We start from the raw sequence: 27,689 nt of genomic DNA on the forward strand, positions 1-27,689 counted from the left end.
TATAATTCAATCTTTTTGTAAAAAAAAAATAAAATGTTTTTATTATAATTGAAATACAACAAAATTCTAATAATATCTGACCTTCTTGTAATATTATGCATTTTTGTCAATAAATGAAAAATAATTGAATCAATACACCTTATTCTCATAATATTGCACCTGTTCTATATAAAAATAATTACTCTTGATGAAATACAACAAAACTTTCCAGCGATTCGGACAGTCTCAAAATTAAAAAAATAATTCTAAAATATAAAAAAATAAAAAAAATTATATATATATATATATATATATATATATATATATATATATATATATATATTCAAAAATCACGTCTAAAAAAACCCCGACATTTTCAGAATTATTACGCCTATAAACACAAAACATTCTTTACAACTTTATTGTCGATGTCTTAATCCCCGTAAGATTACGACTTCCGTTTTGTAACGTTGATATTTTTTTCCTTTTCCGTGCGTTCCTAACACGCCTTCCTAATTGACCTCTATTGATTTTGGAGTAACTCATCTCCTTTGCGCGCGTGCCAGTTGGACCACCCCTCCCCGAGCACTCCACCCTCCCTCCTCCCATCCCTCCCTCCATCGTCAGGCTGCAACTTCCGGCTCTCGGCGCCTCGCGCTCGGCCAGTCTCTCCACCGGCAGTATCGGTGGCGTGTCTAGGCGGGCTGATGTAAACTTTGGAGCGCCGCCACCCTACCACCCAGCACCCACCGACCTAAATGCTTCTACCCGACGTGTAAAACGAGAGCGAGGAGGAGGAGGAGGAGGAGGAGGAGGAGGAGGTGGTGCGGTGGAGCTGAGGGGATGCATCTGCACACGTACGGTTGCTGAGGAAAAAGGGGCTACTGTAAAACACGTTTGGTTATCAAGGCATTAAAACAACACCTGCAACGCCGGAAAAGAAGACGCGAGGGGGTAAAAAGCGACAAGGTGAGGGGGTGGGGGAATCTCCATCCTCGCACTCGGGAAGGCAAGAGAGATGCAGCCCGCCAGCAGGCTCCTCACGCTGGTCCTCCTCATCGTCATGGGCACAGAACTCACACAAGTAAGGTCTTTTTTTTCCCTTTAAAACGCCATTTTGCATCCCGGCTTCCTGTTAGAAATGTCATCAGGCCCTTTAATTGACTCAGGAGAGATGAGCAACGCCGTTTTAATGAGATTACGCATGCGAGCCTTGATAGTCTCCTCATCTACATGAGGGGGAAAAAAAATCTCATTATTGTTTACTACGTTCAAATTACTGTTCTACCATGAACTGCATTCCTGCCAGGAGGTGTTGTGAGCATGCTCAGTGAGTCCATTAAAGCATAAACAGCATGAGTGCAGGATCATAAGTATAATTTTAAAAAAAAAGATTACTTCCTGTGATCTGAAAAGGTAAACACTTCATCAAGGTGGGCATCTCTATGCCTGGGGCGACAAGTTGCAATACAGGATAAGTTTGCGATATCTGGGGAAGGGACGAGTTGAGATCACGAAACAGCAATTCTGGTAGCTGGTATTCTTCTGGTAATCGCTATGAAACGCAGAGTAAGTTGCGATACGGAATTGTTTTGTGACACGTAGTGATTACGCGGTAATCGTGGCGGGTTTTCTTCTCGATAATGAAAAATCACCACGAATTGCAATGATTACTGATTCATCGCAATTGGTTTTATTTCAAAGTACAGTACGTTGTAGACCACAAGAATAAGTGAAATCCGCAATATAGAAAGATCCTGTTCAAATAATCCCAAAGCATAGTTTTATATCATTTATGCCACTCATTTTTTTTAGGTCTTTAAACACACTTTTATAATAATACAAACATAATCAAACACATAATATATTGAGAGAGAGCAAAAGGAGTGTAAAACACCGAACTATTGGACAGACTATTGAACTGTGTACCAAGCCCAGTAAACAAATTCTGTTTTTTTCCAAACTAACAAACCTAACTTATCAATATACATCAATAATCATGACCAAAGCTGTACATTATAAAATGAACCTAAAGCCGTCTCTTTCTGTAGACAAATAAAGCAGGATTGAAGAGGATTTGACATTCGATACTCTTTAGTTAAAAACTAGGCTGAGCTGAAATAGTTCCAGTTTTCATTCTTCTTCTTTCAAAGTGTACAGTGTCAAATTAATGTGCCACCATTTAGTGGTCAACAGTGGAATTACTAGCCAAGAACTGCTAGGTAATCGCAAAACATCAATTTTGTCACAATGGTAGCTGGTTTTATTTAAAAACTAATGAAAAATCGCAAAATAAGTTGTTATGCAGTAATAATAGATGCTGTTTTTCTTTCAAAATATCACAAAATAGCAGGGGAAGTTTTTTGGGGGGGGTATGATTCCCTGGTAATCATATGTTATATTCTTCCAATTTATCACGTGACATGAACAATATTTCCATTGATAATATCACACTACTGCTTTCACAAAATCTGCTCCAGATATCAACAATGTTGTGAGCACATAGGTATTACAAAGTCATGGTTGATTTTCTTCCAATTTATCGCATGAACGCTCTATTGCGAAATTAGCATTGATACTGTAAAATTGCAATATTTTGCCTGCGATAATCTCACGATACCACGACTGTGTGATGGATATGTTGCATAATTTTCTCCCAATATATCGACTGTCACTGTAGCGTGAATATTGCTAAAATGTTGTGTTAAAGTTGTATCACGAGTCACCACTGGCAACATACACAGGCCACAGTACAGTATTTACAAAATTATATTATAGTGATATTATGCAAACAAAAATGTCACTATATCACTATTATCGATTCGATACATGCACTAATAGTCAAGGTGTATGCTAGTCGTGAAACTATTTCAAACCTATAATCTATACAGGTGAGAAACAGAGTAATTTGAAATGCGATGTTTTGGGGATGTCAGCCAATGAGAATCTAACAATATTGCAATTACACAATAATCGAAATATCACATAATCAAGGCGGTGTATATTTATGCTGGTTGTAAAATTAATTTACTATTACGGATTATTTGGGTGAGAAATGCAGAGTAATTTATGATGAAATATATATTTGGAGAGGCATTCTAATAATAATAATCATTTTATGACTTGGCTTTGTAGTGGTGGAAAATCGCGGGATAACTAGCAATAGGAATTTAGTGCAATATTGTCCAATATGATATCGGAAGTTGGATACAGTATCGCATTGTCTACGCAAGTGAGGGAAATGGATCCTTTAGAAACATGTTACAACAAAGAAAAAAAAATACTTTATTTAATATGGACACACGTTTAGCATATCGAATTTCGTATTAGTATTGGGCAGCAATCTGTAAAGACACAGGTTCAACATTTTAAAATGGCGACCAGTTGTTTGAGAGATCCTAGTCTGCTTGCTGCCTACTTTCGGGTGCCCTTGAGCATGGCATCGTGGCCAACACCCCAGCTAATCTTTCACGCTGAATCTCTCCCTTGCATGCGTGCAGTCTTGCTCTTTGTGTGGCGTGCCACAAAAGTATACAGCAGAATAGGAGGTGAATTTCCCCGAATAAGTAGAAAAACAATTCAACGGAACTGAACTTTGAATTATTTTTCTAATTATTCAGAAAAATTCACCTCCACTTTTCACACCAAGCTAGAGGTTTCTTTATTAAAGGGTATGTCTTTTTTTTCTTTTTTATGCTTCAACAGTGTGCTGACAATAGTTACAAGGAAAACAATGCAACAGATCAATACATCAAAACAAGCTCTCACACAAAAGGGGCAGATAATCTCCCGCCACGACAAGTGCCTTCTAACTGAGGCGCAATAAAATCTCGATAAAAAAAGAGCGTTGGCGTGGTTATAGCGCTGTTAAACTGGCTGGTTATGAAACCATTCAAAAGATAATGGATGTTGAGAAAACACAGAATCCATATACTGTAAAATACGAATGCTGTCTTTAATAAGAGAACGCAAGGATGGTGCGCTACATTCTTGAAAGTGTTGTGAATCTTTGAAAATGTGTGTGTTTAGTTGCTTGAAATAGGAGCCTGTAAGACCAAATTGTGTACAGTAATTTCTACAGTATTTCAGACACTAAACTGAATTCAGCGTTAATGGAAATCTGTATGCTTTGTTGACTGAAACAACAAACATTGTCATCAGCATTTAAGAAAACAATTAATTTGACGTGTTAGCGTATGATTAAACTGTATTCAATGGTTTTAAAAAGTCTGACATTAAGTCCATTAGAGATTTTTAAATTGTGTTCAGTGTTAACTGATATATGTATACTTGGCTGATTGGAAACTCAACATTTTTGTCAATGTTTCCAAAAAAAAAAAAAAATGGATGTCAGGTTACGTGAAGACTAAATTGTCTTCATTGTTTTCAAAATGAGGTACATTAAGTTTGTTAATGACGCTAAATTGTATCTTATGCGTCCAAAAATCTGTGCACGTGTCTGATTAGAAACTCAAAATGTTGTCAATGTTTTCAAAAACACGCACTCAAGACTAAATTGTCTTTGAATGTTTTTTAATAAGACTTATTTTAGAATATCTCTAAAATAAGTATAATACAATAATATAATAGGTATAATAAGTATAATAGTATAATATAATATTTATATTTTGTTTATCTCCACCCCAAAAAAAAAACCATACACTTGGTTGATTGGAAATTTGGAATAGTTTTTGAGTCCCCGTTAAATTCCTTCACGACTGAAATGCTCTTTGATGTTTAAAAAAAAACAAAAAAACATAAGATCGTTTCAGAAAACATTTAAGTTAGTTTTACACAAGACTAAACGTTTTTACAAAAGGACATACCGGTACCTCATGCTCAGTGGACTCCAAATTACATTTCATGTTGACAAAAACATGTTAGGTCGATCAAAGACACACAAGTGCATCATTATGGATACCGGAAGTTGGTGTATTGAGCGTCATATGAAATTTTTTCTCTCACCCCTCTTTGGGTCTCTATGCATGACCAACTTCAGTCTGAATGGCAACATCATTAAAACGAAGCTCACCGCAATTAGCTTGGAAAATATTGACGTCACCCTGATGGATATACGGTATACACCGTCGATTGATTTCCGCAAGCCAATAGACAATTTGTATTACATATCCAGTATGTATATATTTTTTTTCATTCCAAGTGCTGCATCGCGGTTGTGGTGTGCTTGCAAATGGAATGCCTCCATGGTGAAATGGTTTAGCAGCTTGCTCTCTGAAAAGATGCTGACACGATCGAACAGTGGAGGCTATTTGCAGTGATGGGTGGATGCCATCAGCCAGTGGGGGGTGGGGGGGGGTCTGTGGTCGGTTGGGGATGGGGGGGGGCGATAGGTGCGCCTATGTTTCACTCAGTTTATTCGGGTCAGGGCTGAATGGAGTGTCAGTGACAGTAAATCGATAGGAGGAAGTGCTGCCACGGGAACACTGTCCGACGTTTCAGAATGGAATCATACCAAAAAATATAAGTGCAGGAATGGACTATTTTTAGTGGCTTGATCGCTTGTCAATGGCAGAGATAGAATCACGTTTTAGTCCCCTGCAGACTAAATTGTTCGGGTTCAATGAAGACTAACAAAGATGCATGTAAAGTTGGTTTGACTCTAAATTGCATTAAATGTTAATGAAAAGACTTGCTTTAAGTTCTTTGAAGACTAAACTGTTGCCTAAAGGGCATATGCAAGATTCAGCAAAAACTGAAGTATTAACACATCTGATAGATTTATCCAAGACTAAGTGGTCTTAAAGAACATATCTGTTTGGTTCATCGAAGACAAATCGGTTTAACAAAACATTTAGGTTAGGCTCATTGAAGACTATATCATTTACAATAACACGTACAATATGTTGGGTTTATGGAAAACCAAATTATTGACAAAAACAGATACGCTACATTATGTTCATCGAAAACTATATTTTATACAAAAACGTGTACGTTAGGGTTAAGTTAAATTGTTTACTAAAACACATATTAGATTTGTCCACCTTAACTGTTTTAAAAAACATCTGTGCTTGGTTCGTTGACGACTATGTTTTTTGTTTTTTTTACAAAAACACATACATTTGTTTCATCTCAGACTAAATTCTTACCAAAACTCCAAAGTTAGGTTCTTCAAAGACTAAACTGTTTCGAAAAAATGCATACGTTGGCTCCCTTCAAGACAGAGAAAAAAAAAACTGTACATGTGGTTCATCAAAAATTAATTAAAACATACTTTAGGTTCATCCATGGCTAAGCTGTCTACAAGAACACATACATTTGCTTCATCGAAGACTAAACTGTTTACAAAAGCACTTTCGACGAAATAAGCATGTTTTTGCGAACACTTTTGTTTTCGATGAACCTATCTTGGATGTTCCCAAACCTAAGTTGTGCGTTGGTCTTAATTTGTCAATATGATTCGCGTCGGTCCTTGACTTTATTTAGCCGTCTAGTCTCAAAAGATGTGTGAAAGGCTGCTTAATATATTTTATCATTTTATCATATGATAACCCGAAAACATTGTTTTAAATACATAAATAGATTAATAAATAAAAGTTTGAATTTGAATCTCGAGGTGTTATGCTGTGAGTGGCAGTCAGAGTGGGAGTTGCTTTGTCGTAGTGCACTTGTGGGCCCGGAGCGTGATTTCGTGCGCGTGTGTGTGTGTGTGTGTGTGTGTGTGTGTGTGTGTGTGTCTCAGCATCGTCATGGCAACTGCTTCTCACTGTAATGCACCACGGGCTATGATGTTACTTTTTAAAAACACGGCTCGTGTCTTAGGAACTTTGAATGCTCATTCGTCAGACTTGGAGCATGAAAAATGGATTCACTATTCGTGGCTTGTATTTTAATTGCTTGTGTTCACGGTGGCGTAATAAATAGTATAATAAAGAGTACTCTCCGGCCACATGTGAGAGTTGACCTCTGCTGATGCACCACATCCAGACGCAAAGGTCACAAAGGCAGAGAGAGGCGGTCAATGTGGCCTCCGTTTTACCCGTAAAAAGCAATACGGTTCCCATTATACAGAAGCGCTGCGGCTATTCTGGCGGTCTCATGCATGATGCATCCTTGCCATTTTCGCATCCTTATTTCACATGGCTGAACTTAAATATGAAAAGATTTTGTGTATGATCGAGCGCACCAAATAGACGGGGGTGATATGAGTCATATGCGGGAAGCAGAACCAATGTTTCCCCAGCGTTATTGGGCCAATGTCATATTTCATTTTATGAGAAAAATCATACTACCAAATAAAAATATCATAAAAAAGTACACTGCAATATTGATGATCTCATCTAAATTTTGTGACTTTTGGCCATGATACATCTTTGGCATAAACAGATAAGTAAAGATACATACACTCGTAGTATATAGATAAATCCTTTACGGAACAATTTGGTGAGACTAAATTATTTTCCGCACACTACTACGTCGCGGCACAGTGGTTGGGATTCACTGCCTGAGTGTCCTAAATTGATGATGATGATGATGATGATGATGATTAAAACTGCTGTTCAAAGGTGCAGCACTGTGGAAGAATGGTTTGTTAGGACATCTGCTTTACAGTTGAGACCTTACTCCGTCTTGATCCTACATGACAAAAATTTTCCAATTCGTTTTTTTCTTTTGAAAACTTTAAATTGCCCATAAGTGTGAATGAGGCTGTGGACAATTGACTGGGAACCAATCCAGAGTGCCCCCGCCTCTCGCCTAAAGTCAACTGGGACAAGCTCCTGCTCAATTGGAACCCTACTGAGAAGCGCTACAGAAAATGGACGGATGGACCTGCAGCCCATGAATACCCGCGGTACCACATTTAACCTCCAGATGGCGCCAGAGTCCAAGACATTCAAAGCTCAACCCTCATTAGGGGTTGAAAGCATCCCGGGCCCCATCAGAGAAGCTATATCGCAAGCTGGGAGTTTATTCAGAGGTGGAGTGGAGGGTGGAGACAGTGTTGCCACAGCAACCGGGAGCATCCCCTCACCGTTTTGGCGCATCTGATTAATCCCCCATTGTCATCCCGGCTCAGGGGTCGAGCCGCGATGGGCGGATCAAAGCGCAATCGCAGATTTTTCCATGAGCCCGGCTGACATCATTGCGTCTGGAGATAGATGCGTAGTAGCTCTCCCCTCCTCTGTCCCGCTACCTCCTCCCCTCTTTGCTCTTATCCACTCGGAGCGTGCAGCCTCTTAATGACGGCAGGCGGGAGGCGGGTTGTGGGCGTGAAGCAAATAGTAAAGAGGCGCATCACACAGAGGGACCAGTGCACGGGAGAAAGCCGAGCCACGCACAGCATCCTGCGCCTATCCTTTTTCCCCACAAAAAAATTCCGCTCGATCAAGTTACGTTGGTAGAAGAAGATGTGTGAGAAAGGAGGAACCGAGCCGGAGTCCCGGTGCGAAGCGGCGAGCGAATCCGGGCAATGCGATCCCCATCCAAAGCAAATCTTCCCTGGAGTGGTTAGGATGAAGACGGCGTGAGTGGAGGCGCACTTTCGGTAGGGTGGTGGAGGAGGAAGATGTCAGTGCCGCTTCTCAAGATCGGCGTGGTGCTGAGCACCATGGCAATGATCACCAACTGGATGTCGCAGACTCTGCCCTCGCTGGTGGGGCTCAACACCACCAAGCTGACGGCGGCGCACGGTGGCTACCTGGACCGGAGCACCGGAGTAAGTGTGCAACTATTTGTCCTTTTACCACTTAAAAGTAACTCTTAATCTGATGTGCGACTCCTGATGAGTAAGACAAAAGCACCCGTCAAATATATGAAGACCAGAGTACCAGTCGTAGGTTTTCCATCCCAATCTGAAGCAACTCTTCCGAGTCTGGCTCATCTGCATCTTCCGCCAACTGAAAAGTGTATGGCAAAACCACGGCGTTACATAGAGGACAAAAGTCCCAGTCCCAGGTTTGATGGGACTGATGAGAGTATGACCAAGGGTCGAAACCCATCAAATATATAAAAACGACAGGTCTCGCTGTAGATTTACCTCCAAGCAACTCTCCACAGTGCCGCTCATCTGCATCTTTCGCCAACTGATTGAATGAGTATGCATTGGAAAACCCAGGGGTGAAACCAAATAAATATGGGAGTTAAACCAAAGGACAGTCAATGGTTCTGCTCGTAGGTAACGTGCTTGTCCGTTTGGGCAAGCTGTCGTGGATTCATCCAGGGCAAAAAGGATGACACCATCTTTGTTGAATCAATTGGCCCAAAGCTATATTTCCTAAAACCAGGTGCTAGTTTTTCTGAAAGGGGATCGTCTTTGTTGCCAGTGCAGCAGAGCGGCAGTCGCCTTTTTCCAATTTGTTCGCAGCTTCTTCCCACTGATGGAATCAGTAGGTGCACACGGGATTTGCGGGATGATTAATGGTTTTTCCACTTGCTCGGTTCAGTCAGTCGGTCAGAAAATTTTCTCCTGCGAATGAATGATTCCAGACCGCTCCGAAACGATTGATTTTGTTTGCAGGATCCACCCGAGATTCATTCGTTGCGCGGGATGAGTGATTGGGATCATGGCCTTCTTTCCTTTCCTCCCATCTGTCTACCAACTTACTCACTTGATAAAGCAACTATGAAATCCAGAAGATATCTGACATCTTACACTAGTGATTCCCGATCACTGTCTCATGGCACATTTCACTTAATTAGTCTAAAAATGATTTATTCTCTACATTCTCTCTGCTTGTTCATCTATGGATGCCAGCAAGATACGGTTTGTGACAGGCAGAATAATTACATGCTCTTTCACTACATGGCAGAAGGTACACTTGTTGCCTGTTGCCATTCATACAACAGAATAATAGCTGCTAAACAGAGATTTCACACTGGGTAAATCATTTTTTGAGAAATTGAGATGACATCTTTATTTCTGTAAACAGTCCCCCCAAAACACTTTGTCGCGGAGTCTACGTTTGAACCCATGTTGACAGGACACAAGCCATTTTGTGAATAGGAACTGAGCCTTAATGTGACTACGAAAAAAAAAAAAGTAATTGAAACCCTCTATTAATAATTTCAGCTCAATATATCACAAATTAAGATCCCAAAACACTTACCATTTCAAAGTCAACATTACCGACACAGAGACTTTTGTCTCAGTCCAAGTGTATCACTCCACCAATACTTCCTTGATACCAATTACAGCTTTTCTATTCAACCAGAGCTTTGGCACCATCTTGTCAGCTCTTTTTTAGACATGACCACTCAACCGTCGCCTTTTTCCGCTCTTCAGGTGCTGCCGGCAAACCCGGAGGAGTCGTGGCAGGTATACAGTTCGGGCCAGGATGGCGAGGGTAGGTGCGTCTGCACCGTGGTGGCGCCTCAACAATCCATGTGCTCCAGGGACGCCCGTACCAAACAGCTGAGGCAGCTGCTGGAGAAGGTAGCCCCATTCTCAAGTTCGCCACCAAAAAAAAAACAAAAGCCAACGCGTAACATGAGTTTGCTGGCAGGTCCAGAACATGACCCAGTCCATCCAGGTGCTGGACCAGAGAACTCAGAGGGAGCTCCAATACGTGGAGAAGATGGAGGTGCAGCTCCGCGGCCTGCAGACCAAGTTCAGGCAGGTGGAGGAGAACCACATGCAGAACATCGCCAAGCAATACAAGGTGAGCGAATCCTAAGCGATTCCACATCGTCATCCGCATCTTGTCTTCTGGGATTGTTCAATCCAATCCCGCCATGCCCATCCCATACGTACGTACTCTACACTTCTGTGAATAGGTTTGGAGTCACCCAGACAATTTGATGTTTTACAGGAAAACACAACATTGTATTTTCAAGGAAAACCTCAAGGACATTTGAACATGCTAGCGCATTAATACTGCACACCCTGAACCAACAGGGGGCAGCACATTTGAAAGAATGCTAACTCCTCACGACTAGTTAGGTGCTTAAACTTACCCGGTGAATTTGGACATAAACAAACTTAGCTAATAGCATTAGCAGGAAAGGACATTACGGCTTCACTTTGTGTTTTTTTTTTTTCCTCTGCTGCCAGTTTAGGCAGCGGCCCAGTTTGGTTGTGAATTGATGGCGCCCTCTTATTTGAGGCGAGGACTTTATTGCAATGTTCTCTACTGAAAATAAAATCAGCATTTAAAACAATGCCACTGTGTTCATTTGGTAATTATATTCACACACAGTGCTTGTAAGATTTTCCTTATTAAGGTTAGGCATTTCTTTTATTTTTCTTACACACACACACACAAATAAATCAAGACACAGACACTTTTCTAATATTTGCCTAAAGTGGTACATACGTAGTACGAAAAAAAATTGAGGAGGATTTGCCGCTAGCATGTTCAGGTCCTTCCAAAAGCAGACATCTACTGTGTGATGCATGTTTAACATCATAACCACAACGCCCTACCCATCCAATGCATGCCGTTGCAGTTTTTCCTGTGCAAAATAAAATCTTGCGCGTTTTGTTTGTTGTGTGTCTGCTAGCAAGGTTAGCAAGCTGCTATCAACAGCCTGTCGTTTTCTTGCTTGCAGGGCTAACTTTAAGACATGTAAAGAGAGAGAGAGAAACAGAAAGAGCCACAGGGAAGAAGAGGCAGGTCAAAATCCAGATTTTTCTCCCCGCTCCCTTCTCCCTTAACCCAAGTGAGAGCTTTTTTGGGCAGTTCATTTAGCAGCCATTAAGAGCGAGACCAGCCCCCGCCCACACCACTGATATCTTCCTGCATGTTACTTACTGCTGTTTTTTTTTTTTTTTTTCCCCCCACCTCCACTTTGACTCCCAAATGTAATTGGTTAATCTTCTCTTATTGTTGTTATTTCATTCTACTTGCTTTGGAGCTTTTGTCTATGCATATTTGGTTACACGAACAAATCTACAAAAAATACATTTAAAAACAAAAACTGTAGACGTAAAATTCCAGTTGTGTGTGACGTTTAAAAAAAAAAAAAAAAAAAAAAGCATGTAACCCTTACTACAATGTTGCATTTTAAAAAGACTATGACCAATAAAGAGTTTTCCCAATTGTTGCTGGTGTACCGAGGGCTTGTTTTTTTATTATTATTTTTTTTGTTTTAAGCGGCTGGTCACCGCCGGAACGGAGCCTGGAGAGCAAAAAATGTTCGGGTTTGTGCACACACACACACGCACACACACACACACACAAACACACGGCATCCACACACATTCATGCACCCTCAACGCACAGGGGGTCTTAGTGGCAGGTTAGCGTTAGCGTAGCCAGGAAAAGACAGGGTATTTTTTTTTTCTATCGCGGACGCCTGGGTGGGTGGTGGGGTTGGTTTTGCGACGCGCCTGACACTCAACCGAGCTTATTCTAATCCTTTCAGGCCATAAAGGCGAAAATGGAGGAGCTTAGGCCATTGATACCGGTGTTGGTGGAGTACAAGGCCGATGCCAAATTGGTATTGCAGTTTAAGGAGGAGGTCCAGAATCTGACGTCAGTGCTAAGCGGGCTACAGGAGGAGATGGGGGCCTATGACTACGAGGAACTCCACAGACGAGTGTCAAATCTCGAGGAGAGGCTGCGAGCGTGCATGCAAAAATTGGGTAGGCCACAGACGCAGACGCAGACACGTGCATGCACACATCTGCTACGAACCACCGAAACGACAAGATGTTCAGGCACATTCACACATCACGCACAAATACATTGTTGTCTTGATAAACGATCGACGATGCCTTCCAAACACGACAAGAACTGAAAACCTCAAACGTAAAAGCAGACATTGGCATTTTTGGTGATTTGAGTAGGGCTGCAACTAACGATTATTTCAGTGATCGATTAAACTAAATTTTCAAAACACATTTCAATTTACATTCCTTTATTTAAAAAAAAGGGACATCATTTCAAAGCCAGTGCAGAAAATGCACAAAGTGATTATGATTCAGTTCCTGGTTTGATCCATAAAGAAAATAGGAAAAAAAATTCGAGCAAGTAAAAGCAGATGTTTGCAAATGTCTTATTTTGATTAAACACATAGATAATAGAAGACTATATAGATTGGAGAATATTTACACTTGACGGGTTAAACTAAAGATTCATTAATTATTGAAATGGAAGTCAACCCTAAAAAAATATTGGCAATAAAATGTTCCATGCGCCTTCATTGGTCTAAATGCAAATATTGCGTTTGGGAATATGAGATAAGCTGCAAAATCCATCCTTTTTTAGCCATTTCAGGGGGTGGCCATTTTGTCACTTCTGTCGACAGATAATGACACAGTTGCTCAGGGATCAGCTTACGACCAATCACGGCTCACCTATTTTCCCAATCTGAGTCATGATTGGTCGTTATCTGAGCCCTGAGCAACTGTGATGTCATTTTCGGTCAACAGCAACTGACAAAATGGCCGCCCCCTGAGGTATACAAGAACGGGTGGAATTTACTGCTTAACTCATATTCCACAAACGCAATATTAATCAGAATGCCATGTTTCAACAAGTCAGCCTGCATAGAACACATAGTTGACTTCCCCTTTAAAGTGGTTGTTGATTCATTTGATAAACATTTAGTTACCAATTAATCAATTAATCGTTGTACCACTAGAATTGAGTAAAATCTTTTGTTTAGTTTTTTTCTGGCTCCAGTTTGAATAGTATTCATTTAGGGTATTCCAAGTAAATATGCTGTTTCTAAAGCAATAACAAATGCTAATTTGGAAAATAAAAATCAAACTTTCGCTAAATCAGACAATTCAAGATTTTTTTTTTTCCCCAAGAACAGATACAGATACATTTTCACACAATAAAAACATCACACTATGGTGAGTATTATGCTTTGTGAACAGTGAACAGGTGAGTGTACTACAACTAAATTCCATTTCCATTCTCTAACATTTACAATGAACTTAAATTTCGTGGGCCACATCGTAAGTCTGGTTTCTATCGGAGGGCCGTTACGACTCAAATAAATGTATGATAAACACAACAAATTGAATAAGTACTTTTGAAATCAGAGGTCAGTAAACACGTTTGTTCAATTATTATTACATTAATTTTAAAAGGGGGATTGTTTTAAAAAAAAAAAAAACAACAACCTTGAAATCTCAACATTTTTAAAAGTGAAGACAATTTTAGATTTGAAACACAAAATCGATACACATAATTTGCTTTTGCAGGCCACATAAAATGATGTAATGGGCCGAATTCGGCCCCCGGGCCTTGAGTTTGACATCCGTGCTTTAAAGGGAGGTAAAAGTCACATTGATGGCACGGAGTCGGTTTTCTTCTTGGTTCCTGCTCTCCTCAAGACCCTGCTGACGCAATTTTGGATTGGGACAATTGCGGCAAACATCGTCGTAGAATTTACGCACCTGTACACTAACACCAATCTTGAATTTTCAGGAGCCACTGCTTTTAGGCTCGGCTCCCATAACGCCAATTTTATGTGTGAAATGAATGAGAAATTAATAAATAAGGAAATGTGGTAAGTTAGTGTTTGATTCCGCATAAAATCAATTAAAATAAAAACAAATTATAAAACAGATGCATACCGGTACACTGTTTCGTGTTCACTATAAGGTGCTTTGACGGCATTCCTACACTCATTATCATCATCATTATACATATAGATATATATCATTTGGTTGTTTTGGTAATGGGGCTCAACGACAGCATCGCTTAAATGCAATTACTGAGGAAATCATCTGAGAAAAAAACATGGAGGCGCTGCGGCTGCGGTGATGATAAATGCCTCGCCGACTTTCCAAGTCCTTTTGCTTTGCAGCCCTTTGCCAGCGTCTTCACACCTCTGTCGCAAGTCTCGGTGCTAATGGATATGCACACCCACACTCGATTGAATAAGACAGCAGCAACGCGGAGACGCCGCAAATCGCGGGTATATTGTGTGCCTGTGCTCGTATTTTTATTATTATTTTCACTGCGAGAGGCACTTTTGAGGACTGATTTTTGCCAGACAAGTCACAAAACTAATTTCTGCTCTTTCCTCTGATGCATCTGACCTGCTTTGATTTGTTTAATCTGCAATCATATGCACTTAGCGTTGCTACACCCATAGCAAGGGGTGCAACAAAGAAAAAAAAACTGCTTGAACGGGAAAAGTGTTTTTTTTTCATTCAAAAGGTGCAAGTGCATCGAACTGAACCGTTCCACTTTTAAATATATCGAGGTATGTATTGAATCGTCTTTTATTTCAGAGAGAAATCTTAGAAGGAAATGGCAGGTTTACAGAACTGACAAGTTCATTCAAATCTAAGTAAAATGACAACAAAAAAAAGCCATTGCATCATATCCTCCCAAACTGAGCCCTACTGTAACAAATCGAAGGTTCAAATCGAACCGTCCTTGAGCGGTTTCACACCCCACGTATCCACAACCGTATCAAATCGGCTTTTCTGGAGAGATGCACACCCCTAATAGCAAGTCTGTTCTCAAATACAATAAAAGCACAAATGAAATAAAAATAGTATAACAGAAATTTGTAATTTTTTGGATCCTGTCTACAATATCTCTATAATAATAATAATAATAATAATAATAATAATAATAATCATAATATAATACTCTCACTAATTACAATAAGCGTAATGTTGAGTTACATTTTAATCATTTATTATTATTTGCTTTTTGCCGGTCTGTTGCGACAAAAAAAAGGTTGGAGACCACTGTACTATGCTGAACTTTCAGCACATAATAGCCGACAACTAAAAAAATAAAATAAAATAAAAAATTGAACCCATAGTCAGAATCACAGGTGTGGAATTCGAGTCACGACTTAATTTGAGTCAGACTTTAGTCGATTTTAGGCTTTCGGATTTGTTGACTATTATGGAGGGAACTCTGAATATTATCCCATTTACATTCAGGGATTGTTTGGAAACAAAATTGTATGACTTGACTTAAGATGCAAGACTTTCTTATCAATCCAAGTATAGACTCCACATGCTTCACGTTAAGCATGACACGACTTGATTGTTTGCCACAGTAACTTGAAACATGAAGGTTAAGACTCAATTATAGCTTGCACAATCTGTGTATGTGCCGTATTGCCACCTCGGGGATGAAGCAAACAGAGTTGATGCTTGTAGCGCAGTTTGTGCATGAACACAAGACAAGAAGAGATAAAAGACGAGGTCACCCAGCGAGGGACGGCAGAATCGAGGCCCGCCGGTGCTTTCATGTTGGCACAAAAGGCGCAGCGGCGCTCCCGTTGCTGAGATTTCACTCATGAAGGTCAATAAACTGCATAAGCGTCAGCGGAACTCAAAAGGACAGGGGACTGCCAAGGGAGGAAAAGAAAACAAATAAAAGTTGCAAGTCGCAATGAGGGGTTCGTCTCAATCGAAGAGCTTTGTGTTATCCAACTTTGTTGCTATGCTCCACCCACATGCAATTTAGTGTCACAAACTTGTCTAGTAGACACTCTAATTTGGTAGCAATTAGATTAGGGCTGTCACGATAGAATATCTTTAGAATCACAAATTTTATCGATTATTCCATCGATTAATCAAATAATCCGATTTTTTAAAAATTGTATTAGTGTGTATTACAAAACTTTTTTTTCAAAATTACTGTTTCTTAACCAATTACTGTTATTTTGCATTGTCTAGTGTTGAAAAAAAAAAAGCAATATCAAACAAGAAGGATTAATGTTGGATTCACCAACCTCGCTAGTTCTGTCATTGTTTTCCAAAATAAAAGCAGATGTTTGCAAATGTTTTATTTTAAATAAACTGAAAATAATCAGTCTGCTTTGAGAGGCTGAAATCAAAGGACTATTTTAAGATAAACAATGTCGCTTAACGATTACTCGATTATTAAAATAATTGTTGATTCATTTGATAATAGATTACTTTAGAATTAGATTCAAGTTGACACCTCTAAATCAGATTAAATTTCTCAGAGTGGTTGTCTTTGAATGACTCTTGGAAATGGCCAAAATGACACACTTCCTGTGGGTATTTGGGCATGGCTACTTGAGATTTTTTGTGGGTCTGCTAATAATAGACATGTCTACCAATTATCCAAATGAAACTGACTTCAGTGTCTTAGGACGAGCTTGTCTTTGAACCTTCACACCAAAATGGCAGACTTTTTGTGTCTGTTAGCACACGATTCTTAGACATTTTGGGGGATATACTAATTTTGGACACATCTACCAAATATCATGTTCCTAAATGAAACCGACTTTAAGAACTGATGACGTTTGTTTTTGAAGGACAGCTGGAAATGGCCAAAACGGCCCAAGAAGTGGCTGCTTCAAACCAAACAGTGAACTTTCTGTGAAGGTTCTTGTTGAGTCTTCCTACGAACTTAGAAAATGGCAAAAATGGCCCCAAAATGGCTGCTTCAAAACAAAATGGCTGCTTCAAAACAAAATGGCAGACTTTCTGTTTTTTTTTAGGCATGGCTTCTTGAGACTTGTTGGTGGGTGTACGCATGATAGACCAAACTTCATTTCCCAAAGTCAAACTGGCTTGCAGGGGCTTTTTGTTAAATCAGTTTAGATATTTCAGCAGCAACTGTAACAAGAGAAGGGTGTGAAAGTAAATTCTGTCCTTCAAGCTTTGTTGTGTACTGTAACAGTCCCACAGCGCAGGCGAGGATGGCAAGAAATGGGGGCGGGGCGCAATGACCATCGATCAAGGGGACGCGCCTGCTCGCCGGGCAATAATCAAATCGATAAATCACCCGCCATCACGTCCCAACAATGCGAGCGCTTGGGGCTAAACCTCAATGCTGACGAATGACGCAAGAAGTCCATACCGCTGCGCACTTGCAATCATTCTTCCCCTCCCCCAACACCTGCGAAATAGGGCGAGGTTATAAATTGACTAATATGTTCATTACCACTTGAAAAAAGTCATATCAACTGTTTTGGGTAAATAAGAACTGTGAGACACAAGTGATGCTTTCCAACTAGTGAGCTATGTCTCTGGCCATGCATAAAGTATGCTGCGATGTAACTGGACTTTTGTCAGAATGCACCATAGTCTACGCTACTGCAGTAGTAAAATCATAAATGCAGAAAATATCGGTATGAAAAACACTATTATGACTATACCTAGCGATGGCTCAACAGCGTGGTGGGGGAGGGGCGGGGGTCCGGTGCTTCCATCAAACTGTTGTGCTATAAGCTCACTCAACGCTTCCCGTCTGCTCGCCTTTGACCTCCGTACATTCGGGCCAACGGGGGATTAAGACCCTCAAGACTTTACGGGTTGCCAGGGGGCGTGGCTAAGGTGAACATTAGCACAAAGAGAGGACCGCGGCGGGGTGTGGCGCAGGCTATCTCGGAGCAGAAAAGCAGCAGCCGTCCTAAGATGGAGGCATAATTGGGGAAAATATATGAATTATTAAATAGAGCATGGATGTACGACTTCATTTTAATCCTGTTGAGGATTATGTAAGAGACTCAACCCCACACCGCCAATAGTAAATACTGCGCACAACAACAACAGCAAATCACTAGCTGCTAATATGAATTCATTTCCTTTGAAATTAATCAATTTTCAAGATCAAATACCAGGACCTCCGATTGTTTTACATGGAAACTTCACACACTCACACTCCATGTAGACAACTACTGTTAAATGTCCAATATGTCGGTTGTATGGGCTATTCCAGGACAAGCTGCTTTCCTCTTCAATTGTTCTGGAATCATTTAAAGGGGAAGTCAATTCAAAGTTCTTTACAATAATATGTTCTATGCAGTCCCACAAATCTAAACACAGCATTCTGATGTTGCATTTGTGGAAGATGAATTAAGCGGCAAAATCCACCCCTTTTTAGCCATGTCAAGGGGCGGCCATTTTGCCACTTGCTGTGGACTGAAAATGACATCACAGACAATGACATCTCTCAGGGCTCAGGTAACGACCAATCATAACTCAGCTTCAGAAAACAGGTGAGCCGTGATCAATCATTACCTCAGCCTTGAGAAACGGTGATTTTCATTTTTCATTTTCAGTCGACAGAAGTCACAAAATGGCCATGCCCTGAGACGGCTGAAAACAGGGGATTTTGTTGCTTAACTCATATTGCCACAAATGCAATATTTAATCAGAATGCTGTGTTGAGACTAGTTGGGGCTGCATAGAACATATTGGAAAGAACATTTTTGGGTTGACTTCCCCTTTCAGAAATAGTGCTGTTAAATAGTGCAAAATGTTTGGTATGTGCAATTTTTTTGGTTGCGGAATACATCACTTGCTTGATGATTGATAAAGACAAAAAATGAAACTCAGTTTTTTGAATAAAGTTTCAAATACAGGTAACACTTTGCAACCGCTTTGAGGCAACACCATTACATCATTTGTTAAATGTTTTACATTTTTGTTGTTGTAGAACCTGCTCGATTCGCGACAGAATCATCAGAATTCCTAATGATCATTCAGTTGATTATCATGCCTAGCACACAGAATCGTGAACACCATGCTTCACCGTTTGGAAATGAAGATGCCAAAGTAAAACAAATCTATAGCACTTAACAGCAGGGTAGGTTTTAGGAGGCTTAAAAGAGAGTCGAGGAGTTGTACAGTTAGCGGATAATGACTGGAAATATGTGCAAAAGGGGCTAATGGCGAGTCGAAACAGGCCATCATGACTTAGTCTTTAAATGAGCGCGGCGGAATGGCTCATTACGAATTACCTCATCCAAACCATCTAATTGACATTTGCCTGGCCGAAATGGCGTCCGAAGGAATGGACGCTTAACGGCAAGCGTTTTATATCCCTGCGCTAATCCGTTCTCGTTAAAGTCGGCCTTGCCCTTGCTGTCGAGGGGCGATCGGGTGGGGTGGGGGGCGCGGGTATTGTCAAGTTCACACGAAGAACTCAATCATCGGCAATTAAAACTGTAGCAACTACACAGAGCGGCTCATGGTGTGTGAGCAGAATAACAACAATAATCTATTGACCATTATAAAGACGGGGGGAGAGGCCAGATGGACACCAGCTCCCTTCATCCTTCAGGCAAACTCATTTGGATGTCAAGCAAATGAAATCTTCGCCTAATGAATTGGACGTTTAAGACAAAGTACCCCTGAATGGCTTTTGGCTCCCGTCTTCTTACCTCTTGTCCTTTGCAGCATGCGGCAAACTGACGGGCATCAGCGACCCCATCACCATCAAGACGTCGGGGTCCAGGTTCGGCTCGTGGATGACGGATCCCCTGGCACCTGAAGGAGATACACGGGTATGTCCTTGGAGTTGGTGTTGGAAAGGCACAAATCCATATTTTTCACATTTTTGGGGTGAAAAATATATTTACATTTATTGATTATAAATATTATCTTGTTTCAAACCATGTGAGCAATTTGAAATTGTAATTCCAACAATATTATGAAAAAGCGTTTTTATTTACACATGCAACTGACAGATCACAGTGGATCTATTTACTGGATGTTTCTTTTATTAAAACCTATGATCTAGAAATCACTTGAAATTTACATACAGTATCGATTTTGTGATTTGACGAGGGTTGCTGCAGTTGTTGTCCAAAAAAAAACTTTTAACAAAGCACCTAGCAGAAAATTACTGTATATTTGGTTAGCCTGTTTTATTATGTTCAAGCATGTCAACAATTGTGTTTTGAGTTACTGTATATCAAAAAATTCAAAGAGTCATAAAATACAGTATCTTTCTATTCCAAACACAAATTTGTAGCAGTCCGAACAGACGAACCTGACGGCAGAATTTCGATTGTTGTCAATTTTAGCATTTGACAACAAATTCTTTATTCAGCCAATTGGAGAAATGATCATTGGCAGCACAGGACTAACTTACTGAAACATGGCTAATAATGGCATATACAGTATCTGTCAGTGTTAACCTATTCAAACAGAACAAGTTTATTTTGTCTTCATTTGTTAGCGGGTCTGCGCTGTTAGCTAACAATGTGCAGTAGACTTTTTGGACAAACTGGCATCATTACCTTTCACAGGTTACACATTCACACTTACAACTATCTCATTTTCCCTGTTTTTATCTTCTTGTTTTTGTTGTTGTTGTTTTTTATGGTTGTGTGCCTTGATCCATAAATTGGCTTCTTTATTGTAGATGTGCTGTAAAGACGTAATTCCACAATCTTGCAAGTAGAGGGGTCCATTGATGAGTTCTCTGACAGCCAACGTGTCATTGCAATGGTTGTTTGGATTACTGTCGTTGATAAAGACCAGTAACAGCCTTAAGCGTTTGCTAACTTGAGACGACACCTTTGGTGGTTCGAGCTGACATCTTGTTAGCATTAGTAGCAGAGCCGAGACTGCATGGAAGCAGACGGAAGCGGCTACCAGCGCATCCTGTAAAGACCATTATCCAGGCGCTTGTTTGTATGGAGTGATCTTACAGATGGAAAGAGGCTTGCTGGCTGTGTCTGAAGGGAGCAAACACGCTAACGGCCCTCCGACACACCACGCAGTCTACAAGTTAGCGTCTGTGGACCCAGGCTTTGGGTTGGCGCTCGTCGCCCTTTGTTGGCAGCTCTTCAGTCACCGCTGAGGTAGCCAAGAGGCCAAATGAGCAAAGCAGAATTTCATTAAATTCCTCACTGGATTTTTCCTGAATGAGGCCAGCTGTTTTCATGTACAGCACCCTGAGTTTTTTTTTTTTTTTTTTCTTTTTAATGGCAAATAATAAACATGCTTAAGCATGGGATGAGATTATTGCAAATGTAAATGATTCTGATATGTAAAATAAAGATTTATCATCTGACAATCGAGAGTCTTGGGCCATACACCTGAAAGTGTGACCTGGTGTAGTATTGTAGGCCAAATGGCAATGTGTAGCATTGTCTCCAGACAGGTGGAGCAAGGAAAAGTTAGGCTATAGCAGTTAGCTGTAGTCTGGTAATGGCATTGCATTTAAAGTCAGCTCACTTTCTGAGTGCCTATTGCATATGTTCCATCGTAAATAACGAGCATTCGCGATCGTCTGTCCCTTTTTCTGGAACCTAATGGTGCGATGACTTGACTATTACGTTCTTACCTTTGTCTCTGACGACCTAAAAAAATGAGTATCTCGCGAATGTACGATTCATCTCTGAGGTTACTGAATAATATTACCTGTTGACTCACAGATTTTTATCTCATCCTTAAATAGCAGTTGATCAATTCTTAAAAGATCCGTATTCAGTGTCGAACCCACACAACAGGATTTTGCGATCATACATATTGCCAATGTTGAAAAATGTACGATTATGGGACCCTTATCTGGAAGCTACTAGCGCTTCCTCTTCATGGAGATGCTGAAGAGCTACCTCATTCTTACCTTTGTCTCGAATGAGCTAAAAATGGAATGAGTAAATCTCGCCATTGTTGACTCCATCTCAGAGGTTACAACAACCGCCGAACTCCAAGGACTGGAAACAACATAAATAAAACTAAAGTGGTGTTGATGAACTAATTAAAAGATGTCCAACGTCCTAATTTGATAATAAAAGTTAAAGACATTTAACATTTACGGATGTTTTACAAGAGCATCATTTTATTTGTTGACTTTTGTCGTAATGGGAATGGATTATCCTCTGTTGGAAAAACACAGCAACAAGAAAAAAGAAATGATTGAATAATGTGACGCAAATACCCGCTGCATCCACGGTAACACTATTACTTTGCAATGAGAAAATGCAAATACCGGGTATAAATCTTTGTGGATTTAACCAGACGCAGAATAGCGGACAAGCAAAGGTGAGAGAAGGGAAGTAAACACATTTTATTGGCGGCAAAACAGAAGCACTTTATTGGGCCCCGCGACCAGCGACCCAACTTTCAATGTCACGTCGGGAGGATGAAGAGCATTCACGGCTATGTAAATTGCTTCCTGGAGGCTGCTTCAACTTGCAAATTGCTGACCTAATGTTATATTTAGCATACCGTGAAGGCTACCTGGAAGCGAATACATAACAAGCAGATCACATGAAATATCTGCTGTTCTATTCTCACGGGGGCAGGAAAATGAAGAATGCTGGTAATTGACATTAGCATGCCGCTGTTTTTTTTATCCTGGGGTTTGCGTTCCTCGCCTCCAAAGTAATCAATGTATTATTTGTTCTCTCCATGTATAATTGGAAATGGAAATCATCTGTCTTGTGGCATATTAGTACCAGAGAACTATGTCCAAGTGAGTGGCAGAGCTTCATATCATGCTTTGCCATCATGTTACTGCCCCTGTTGTAACATCAGCGTAACTGAACGCTGCTTATCAATACCATAAGCAATGATTATCTTAAAAAAAAAAAAAAAACATGTCACCTTTTCATTTTCTTCTTTTTTGTCAAATGAAAATGTAAAGAACAAACGAAACAGAAGAGAACTTTCCTGATGTGAATCATGTAAGTCAATCCCAACGGGTTGACGGGTGGTCTAATAGCAGCGGGTAAAAAAGAAGAATCATGTCTCAGGAAGCGTTTGGCCTCTGGCACAGAGTAGAAACGATAGCGGTGAGAGCAAAGCCTGAGATGGGGATTTTTATTGGGGGGATGATTGTAGTCGTCCCCCGCGGCGCTCGGCCCATGCCAGCCCGCAGCTGTCAACCTGACTGTTTGTGTTCACCCACCGCCAGATCTCCTTCCTCGAGGAAGTCTCAACGCAAACTTAATTGGGACGCTTGTTGACTGTGTAATTTGATCCGTTCTGCGCAAGTGAGCTGCCTACAAAAACTAAGTATTCACAAAGGAAATGCCATGGAGTGCTTAGACTTGAGCTGCACTGATCTATTAATTACGGTATTGGCAGACGCTGTTATACTATGACCTCTTCTAAAAAGGTTATGTTTTCTTTGCCGTTTGTTTGTTTACATCACTTCTCCCCATTGCCAACATTGTGATAGGTCTGTTTTGGTCATTTTTCCTGGGTTAACAGCTAATCAGTAAAACTCTGAATCTTTAGGCTTATTCCCAACAAGCAGTTTCGGATCAGTTCGGTATGCTTTAATTGGCCCCTAACTATCAAGACTCTGGTTCTCGAAGCTGAAGTCTCACAGAGTTTTTCCTTGTTTCCAACATTGCAATACATGTCCTTTATTGTCATTTCTTTTAAACAAACAACAAAACTCAGGTACTGTATATGTGTATATGGTGTATTTAAGTTTCAGTTCATATTTTCGGTCAGTTGTGGATTGATTCTGTATCCCTTCATTGGGTTGCGAGTCGCAACTAGTATGCTTTGATAATTTTGTGTAAGGTGGAGGTAGACCAATTACTGTCCTCTGATTCATTGGCAGAGAATAGTCTACCTTCTTTGTGTTACCATGGTATGGATTGGACATTTTTCATAATAACAGAAGTTTATAACTGCTGTCAGCACCATGTACCTACTATCTCAGGACAATGTACCAGGGATCTCAGCACAAAGTATCTGGTATCTCAGTACTTAGGGCCTGGTATCTCCGCACATTGTACCTGATATCCCTCTGGTATGCAATTTTTACAAGCTATTCCGCCTACAAACCCTGCAGTGAAAACAAGTCTGATCGGGATTTATCAGATCCATGGCCAACTGAAGTTAGTGCTAATCCAAATAAGGATTGTTTGGCCTTGGCAAAGATCTGTGCCAAATACCACACAGCAGGGGTCTCCAAGTCCGGTTCTTGGGAGCCTCTATCCAGCCTGTTTTAGATGTTTGCCTAGGTCCAAAACACCCGATTCAAATGAGGGATCATTAATAGGCTTGGGCAAAAATTGCTGATGAGCTGATCAGCAGTGCGAGGACCAGACTTGGAGAACCCCGCTATACAGGCAGCAGTATATATTAATTATAATTATCAGCTATTTAAATTATCCAGAATTATTTACCCAATTACCGAAATGCATTTCTGTTCCGGATTTGTGATTTGTCTTTTAGCTGGTTGAATTTAGGTACGTTGAACGGCGAACTGACTCGGTGAAAACCTGCTGCTGCCGGATGCAAACTGTTGACATTGATCTGTCTCTTTAAATTAGCGTTGACGAGCACTCATGCTGCCGAAATCCTGTGGCGGCGCCAAGGAAAAGGTCAGCGTTCTGACTGCAGATAACATAGTTTAGAGGGTAAAATAACATAGGCAATTTTGATGCTGCTCTATCTATTATTTAGCCAGTAACCATCAATCTGCCAGTCCCTTCAGCCAGACTCCATTTTGCCGATCCATAAATTGATACTAGCAAGCGTGACGGAAGGAATGTCAATTTTCTGTTGGTGGTTAGAGCTGTTAGCCTCCTGCAGTCACAGTTAGGGAAGGGCATTTGATGCAATTCCCTTTATCGACAATCTTAACAATCTAAGAATGAAGTCAGTAGTGCACTCCAATTTGGTTTAATTAGCCAGTGGTGGCATTTGCAGTCTGGATGCGGAGGGGTAAACAATTCTACTCTGAAGTCTGACAGAGTCTAGAAGTGCCCAATACCTCCACAAGCAGTCTGAAGTACCTGAAGATCACTCAAGTCAATTTTTGCCTAACAACACAAGGCAAAATGAAAAAATATCAACCACACTAAAACTCATAACTTGAAAAACATGTAAATTGGGACAGTTGTAAATCAAGCTACTACTCTATGCCTCTTATATATCTGATGGCTCAGATTATAGAACTAGCTCGGAATGACCCAATCCCTAGTGACCCTAATTCCTCTGTGTCCATCTTTGCTGTGACTTGCAGGTCTGGTACATGGATGGTTACCACAACAACCGCTTTGTGCGGGAGTACAAGTCCATACAGGACTTCATGACAACAGACAACTTCACCTCGCATCGACTCCCGCACCCGTGGTCCGGAACGGGCCAGGTGGTCTACAACGGCTCCATCTACTTCAACAAGTTCCAGAGCCACGTCATCATCAAGTTCGACTTCCGCACCTCGGCCATCAGCAAGTCCCGGCAGCTTGACTACGCCGGCTTCAACAACGCGTATCACTACGCCTGGGGTGGCCACTCCGACATTGACCTGATGGTGGACGAGGGAGGCCTGTGGGCCGTCTACGCTACCAACCAGAACGCTGGCAACATCGTTATCAGCAAGCTGAACCCCAACACGCTGCAGATCGTCAAGAGCTGGACCACCAACCACCCTAAAAGGAGCGCCGGCGAGTCCTTCATGATCTGTGGCACACTGTACGTCACCAATGGCTACTCGGGAGGCACCAAGGTCTACTACGCCTACTCAACCAACTCCTCCACATACGAGTACATTGACATCGCCTTCCAGAACAAATACTCTCACATCTCCATGCTGGACTACAACCCGCGGGACCGCGCCCTCTATGCTTGGAACAACGGGCACCAGGTGCTTTATAACGTCACGCTGTTCCATGTCATCCGCTCAGAGGAACTGTAATCGCGGTAAGACGGTAGACGAATGAAAATATATCTGTGAAAGACTGAATGTACACATTGAGACTTTGGGGGAAAATAACTTAAAATATCAGATTGTTAAATTTAAAAAAAAATAAAAATTAAAAACACAATGGAGAATTTTGTATGTTTAAAAAAATATATGACTATACTAGTTAGGCGATAGTTGATGTTATTTTTTAGTTACCATCGTTTTTGTCAAACGATTAGTTTGGAATGAAAACCTTTGATTGTTTATCGCGTAGAAAATGATTGTAAAAGTAGACTACAGTTATATAAATCTATATATGTATATCAGATTTAAAACAATACAACAGATGCCAAAAAATGGAGAGAAAAAAAACATGCCTTTTTTTATATCATTGTCATCAACTCGCACTCATTCTAATGGCTGTGATTATTCTGCAGTAATCCTGGGTCCTGAAACAAAGACTATTATTGCTAAGAAAGAAAAAAAAAACAACAAAACCAAACAGTCGGTTTATAATGGACAGACTTCTCCAAGGACTTGACAGTACATTGTGTTGTATCGTTTTCATCGAGTATAGTAGCAAATAAAGTCCGCGGAGGACAGCGACAATTACGACCGAAGGCCCCGACTGTTGCTGGGCTCTCTCGATGAAGCTCATTTAACTTGTGTTGGTGAATCCCTGTAGAAAAACGCTTTCTTTGCATGAGTGTTTTCTACTGCTATTGAATGTCTTTTGCTGTATGGTAGCCTACTGTTTAAAAAAAAAAAAACACATGGGGGAGTTTCAATTTGGGAATTTTGATATCTTTAGCTGCTTCTTTATAATTATTTATAGCTTTGTTTGATTTTTCCCTTTTGTTCCAGTCTTTGTACCACCGTAACTGTCACTGTCATAGCTTCCTGTTTATTTCCGAGCGCATAGAAGGAATATGAAGAGCAAAAAAAAAAAAAGGAGAGAAACATGACAGAAAGTATCCAAGGTTGTCATCCAGAATTCATCCCATTCACCTGGGTTTGAAATTTCTTTCTTTACGTTCCACGTCACGTACCCGCTTGTGAAGGACAGTTCTGTTTTCAATGTAATCCCCCTGGACAAAAAAAAACAAACCCTTTCTTTCTTTTCCAGTCGTACTGGATGTGTTGTACCTGAGATGAGTAATGATTTGTGTCAATAAAAAAAGATGAGAATTACAGTGTTTAGAGTGTCAGCTTAAAAAGAAACGAAAAAAAAGAAGACAAGCCTCATATATTGATTTTATAGTGTAAATCCCTTACTTCCGATGTTTTTTTTAATATTATAAATCACTTGCTATTCAAGCTCATGATGTGTCTTGGGCTACCGCATGTGTGTGAAGGCTTGTCTGTCTATATGTGCCTTGTGATTGACTGGTGACCAGTCCAGGGTGGACCTGCCAGACAGTGTATTTGAGTTTGGCAGTAGTACTAGACTAGTTACTG

General features: G+C 40.6%; 1 protein-coding gene and 1 long non-coding RNA gene across 3 annotated transcripts in view; one reads left to right on the top strand and one right to left on the bottom strand.

Moving 5' to 3' along the window:
* Positions 1–590: 590 nt before the first annotated feature.
* On the top strand, positions 591–27,553 carry olfm1b (olfactomedin 1b). 2 transcript variants are annotated; one of them, XM_086053854.1, is made up of 6 exons: positions 591–1,063; positions 10,220–10,369; positions 10,440–10,595; positions 12,301–12,520; positions 20,024–20,130; positions 25,569–27,553. In XM_086053854.1, the coding sequence occupies exons 1-6, from the start codon at positions 998–1,000 to the stop codon at positions 26,241–26,243; spliced, it is 1,374 nt and encodes a 457-aa protein (XP_085909980.1). In that variant the 5' UTR covers positions 591–997; the 3' UTR covers positions 26,244–27,553. The 2 variants fall into 2 exon arrangements, with proteins under 2 accessions (XP_085909980.1, XP_085909979.1); XM_086053853.1 differs by lacking the exon at positions 591–1,063 and adding an exon at positions 8,004–8,653.
* LOC147135464 (uncharacterized) overlaps positions 15,696–27,689 on the bottom strand; it is a 30,943-nt gene continuing 18,949 nt past the window's right edge. The window contains exons 3-4 of the long non-coding RNA XR_015089871.1: positions 20,008–20,113; positions 15,696–16,212 (exon numbers count right to left, since the gene is read on the bottom strand). This is a non-coding gene — a long non-coding RNA (uncharacterized LOC147135464). The remainder of the gene's footprint in view (positions 16,213–20,007; positions 20,114–27,689) is intronic.

The sequence above is a fragment of the Filicampus tigris genome, chromosome 15 (genome assembly GCF_054856515.1).
Source record: "Filicampus tigris isolate MCC_2025a chromosome 15, RoL_Ftig_1.0, whole genome shotgun sequence".
NCBI classification, from domain to species: domain Eukaryota; kingdom Metazoa; phylum Chordata; class Actinopteri; order Syngnathiformes; family Syngnathidae; genus Filicampus; species Filicampus tigris.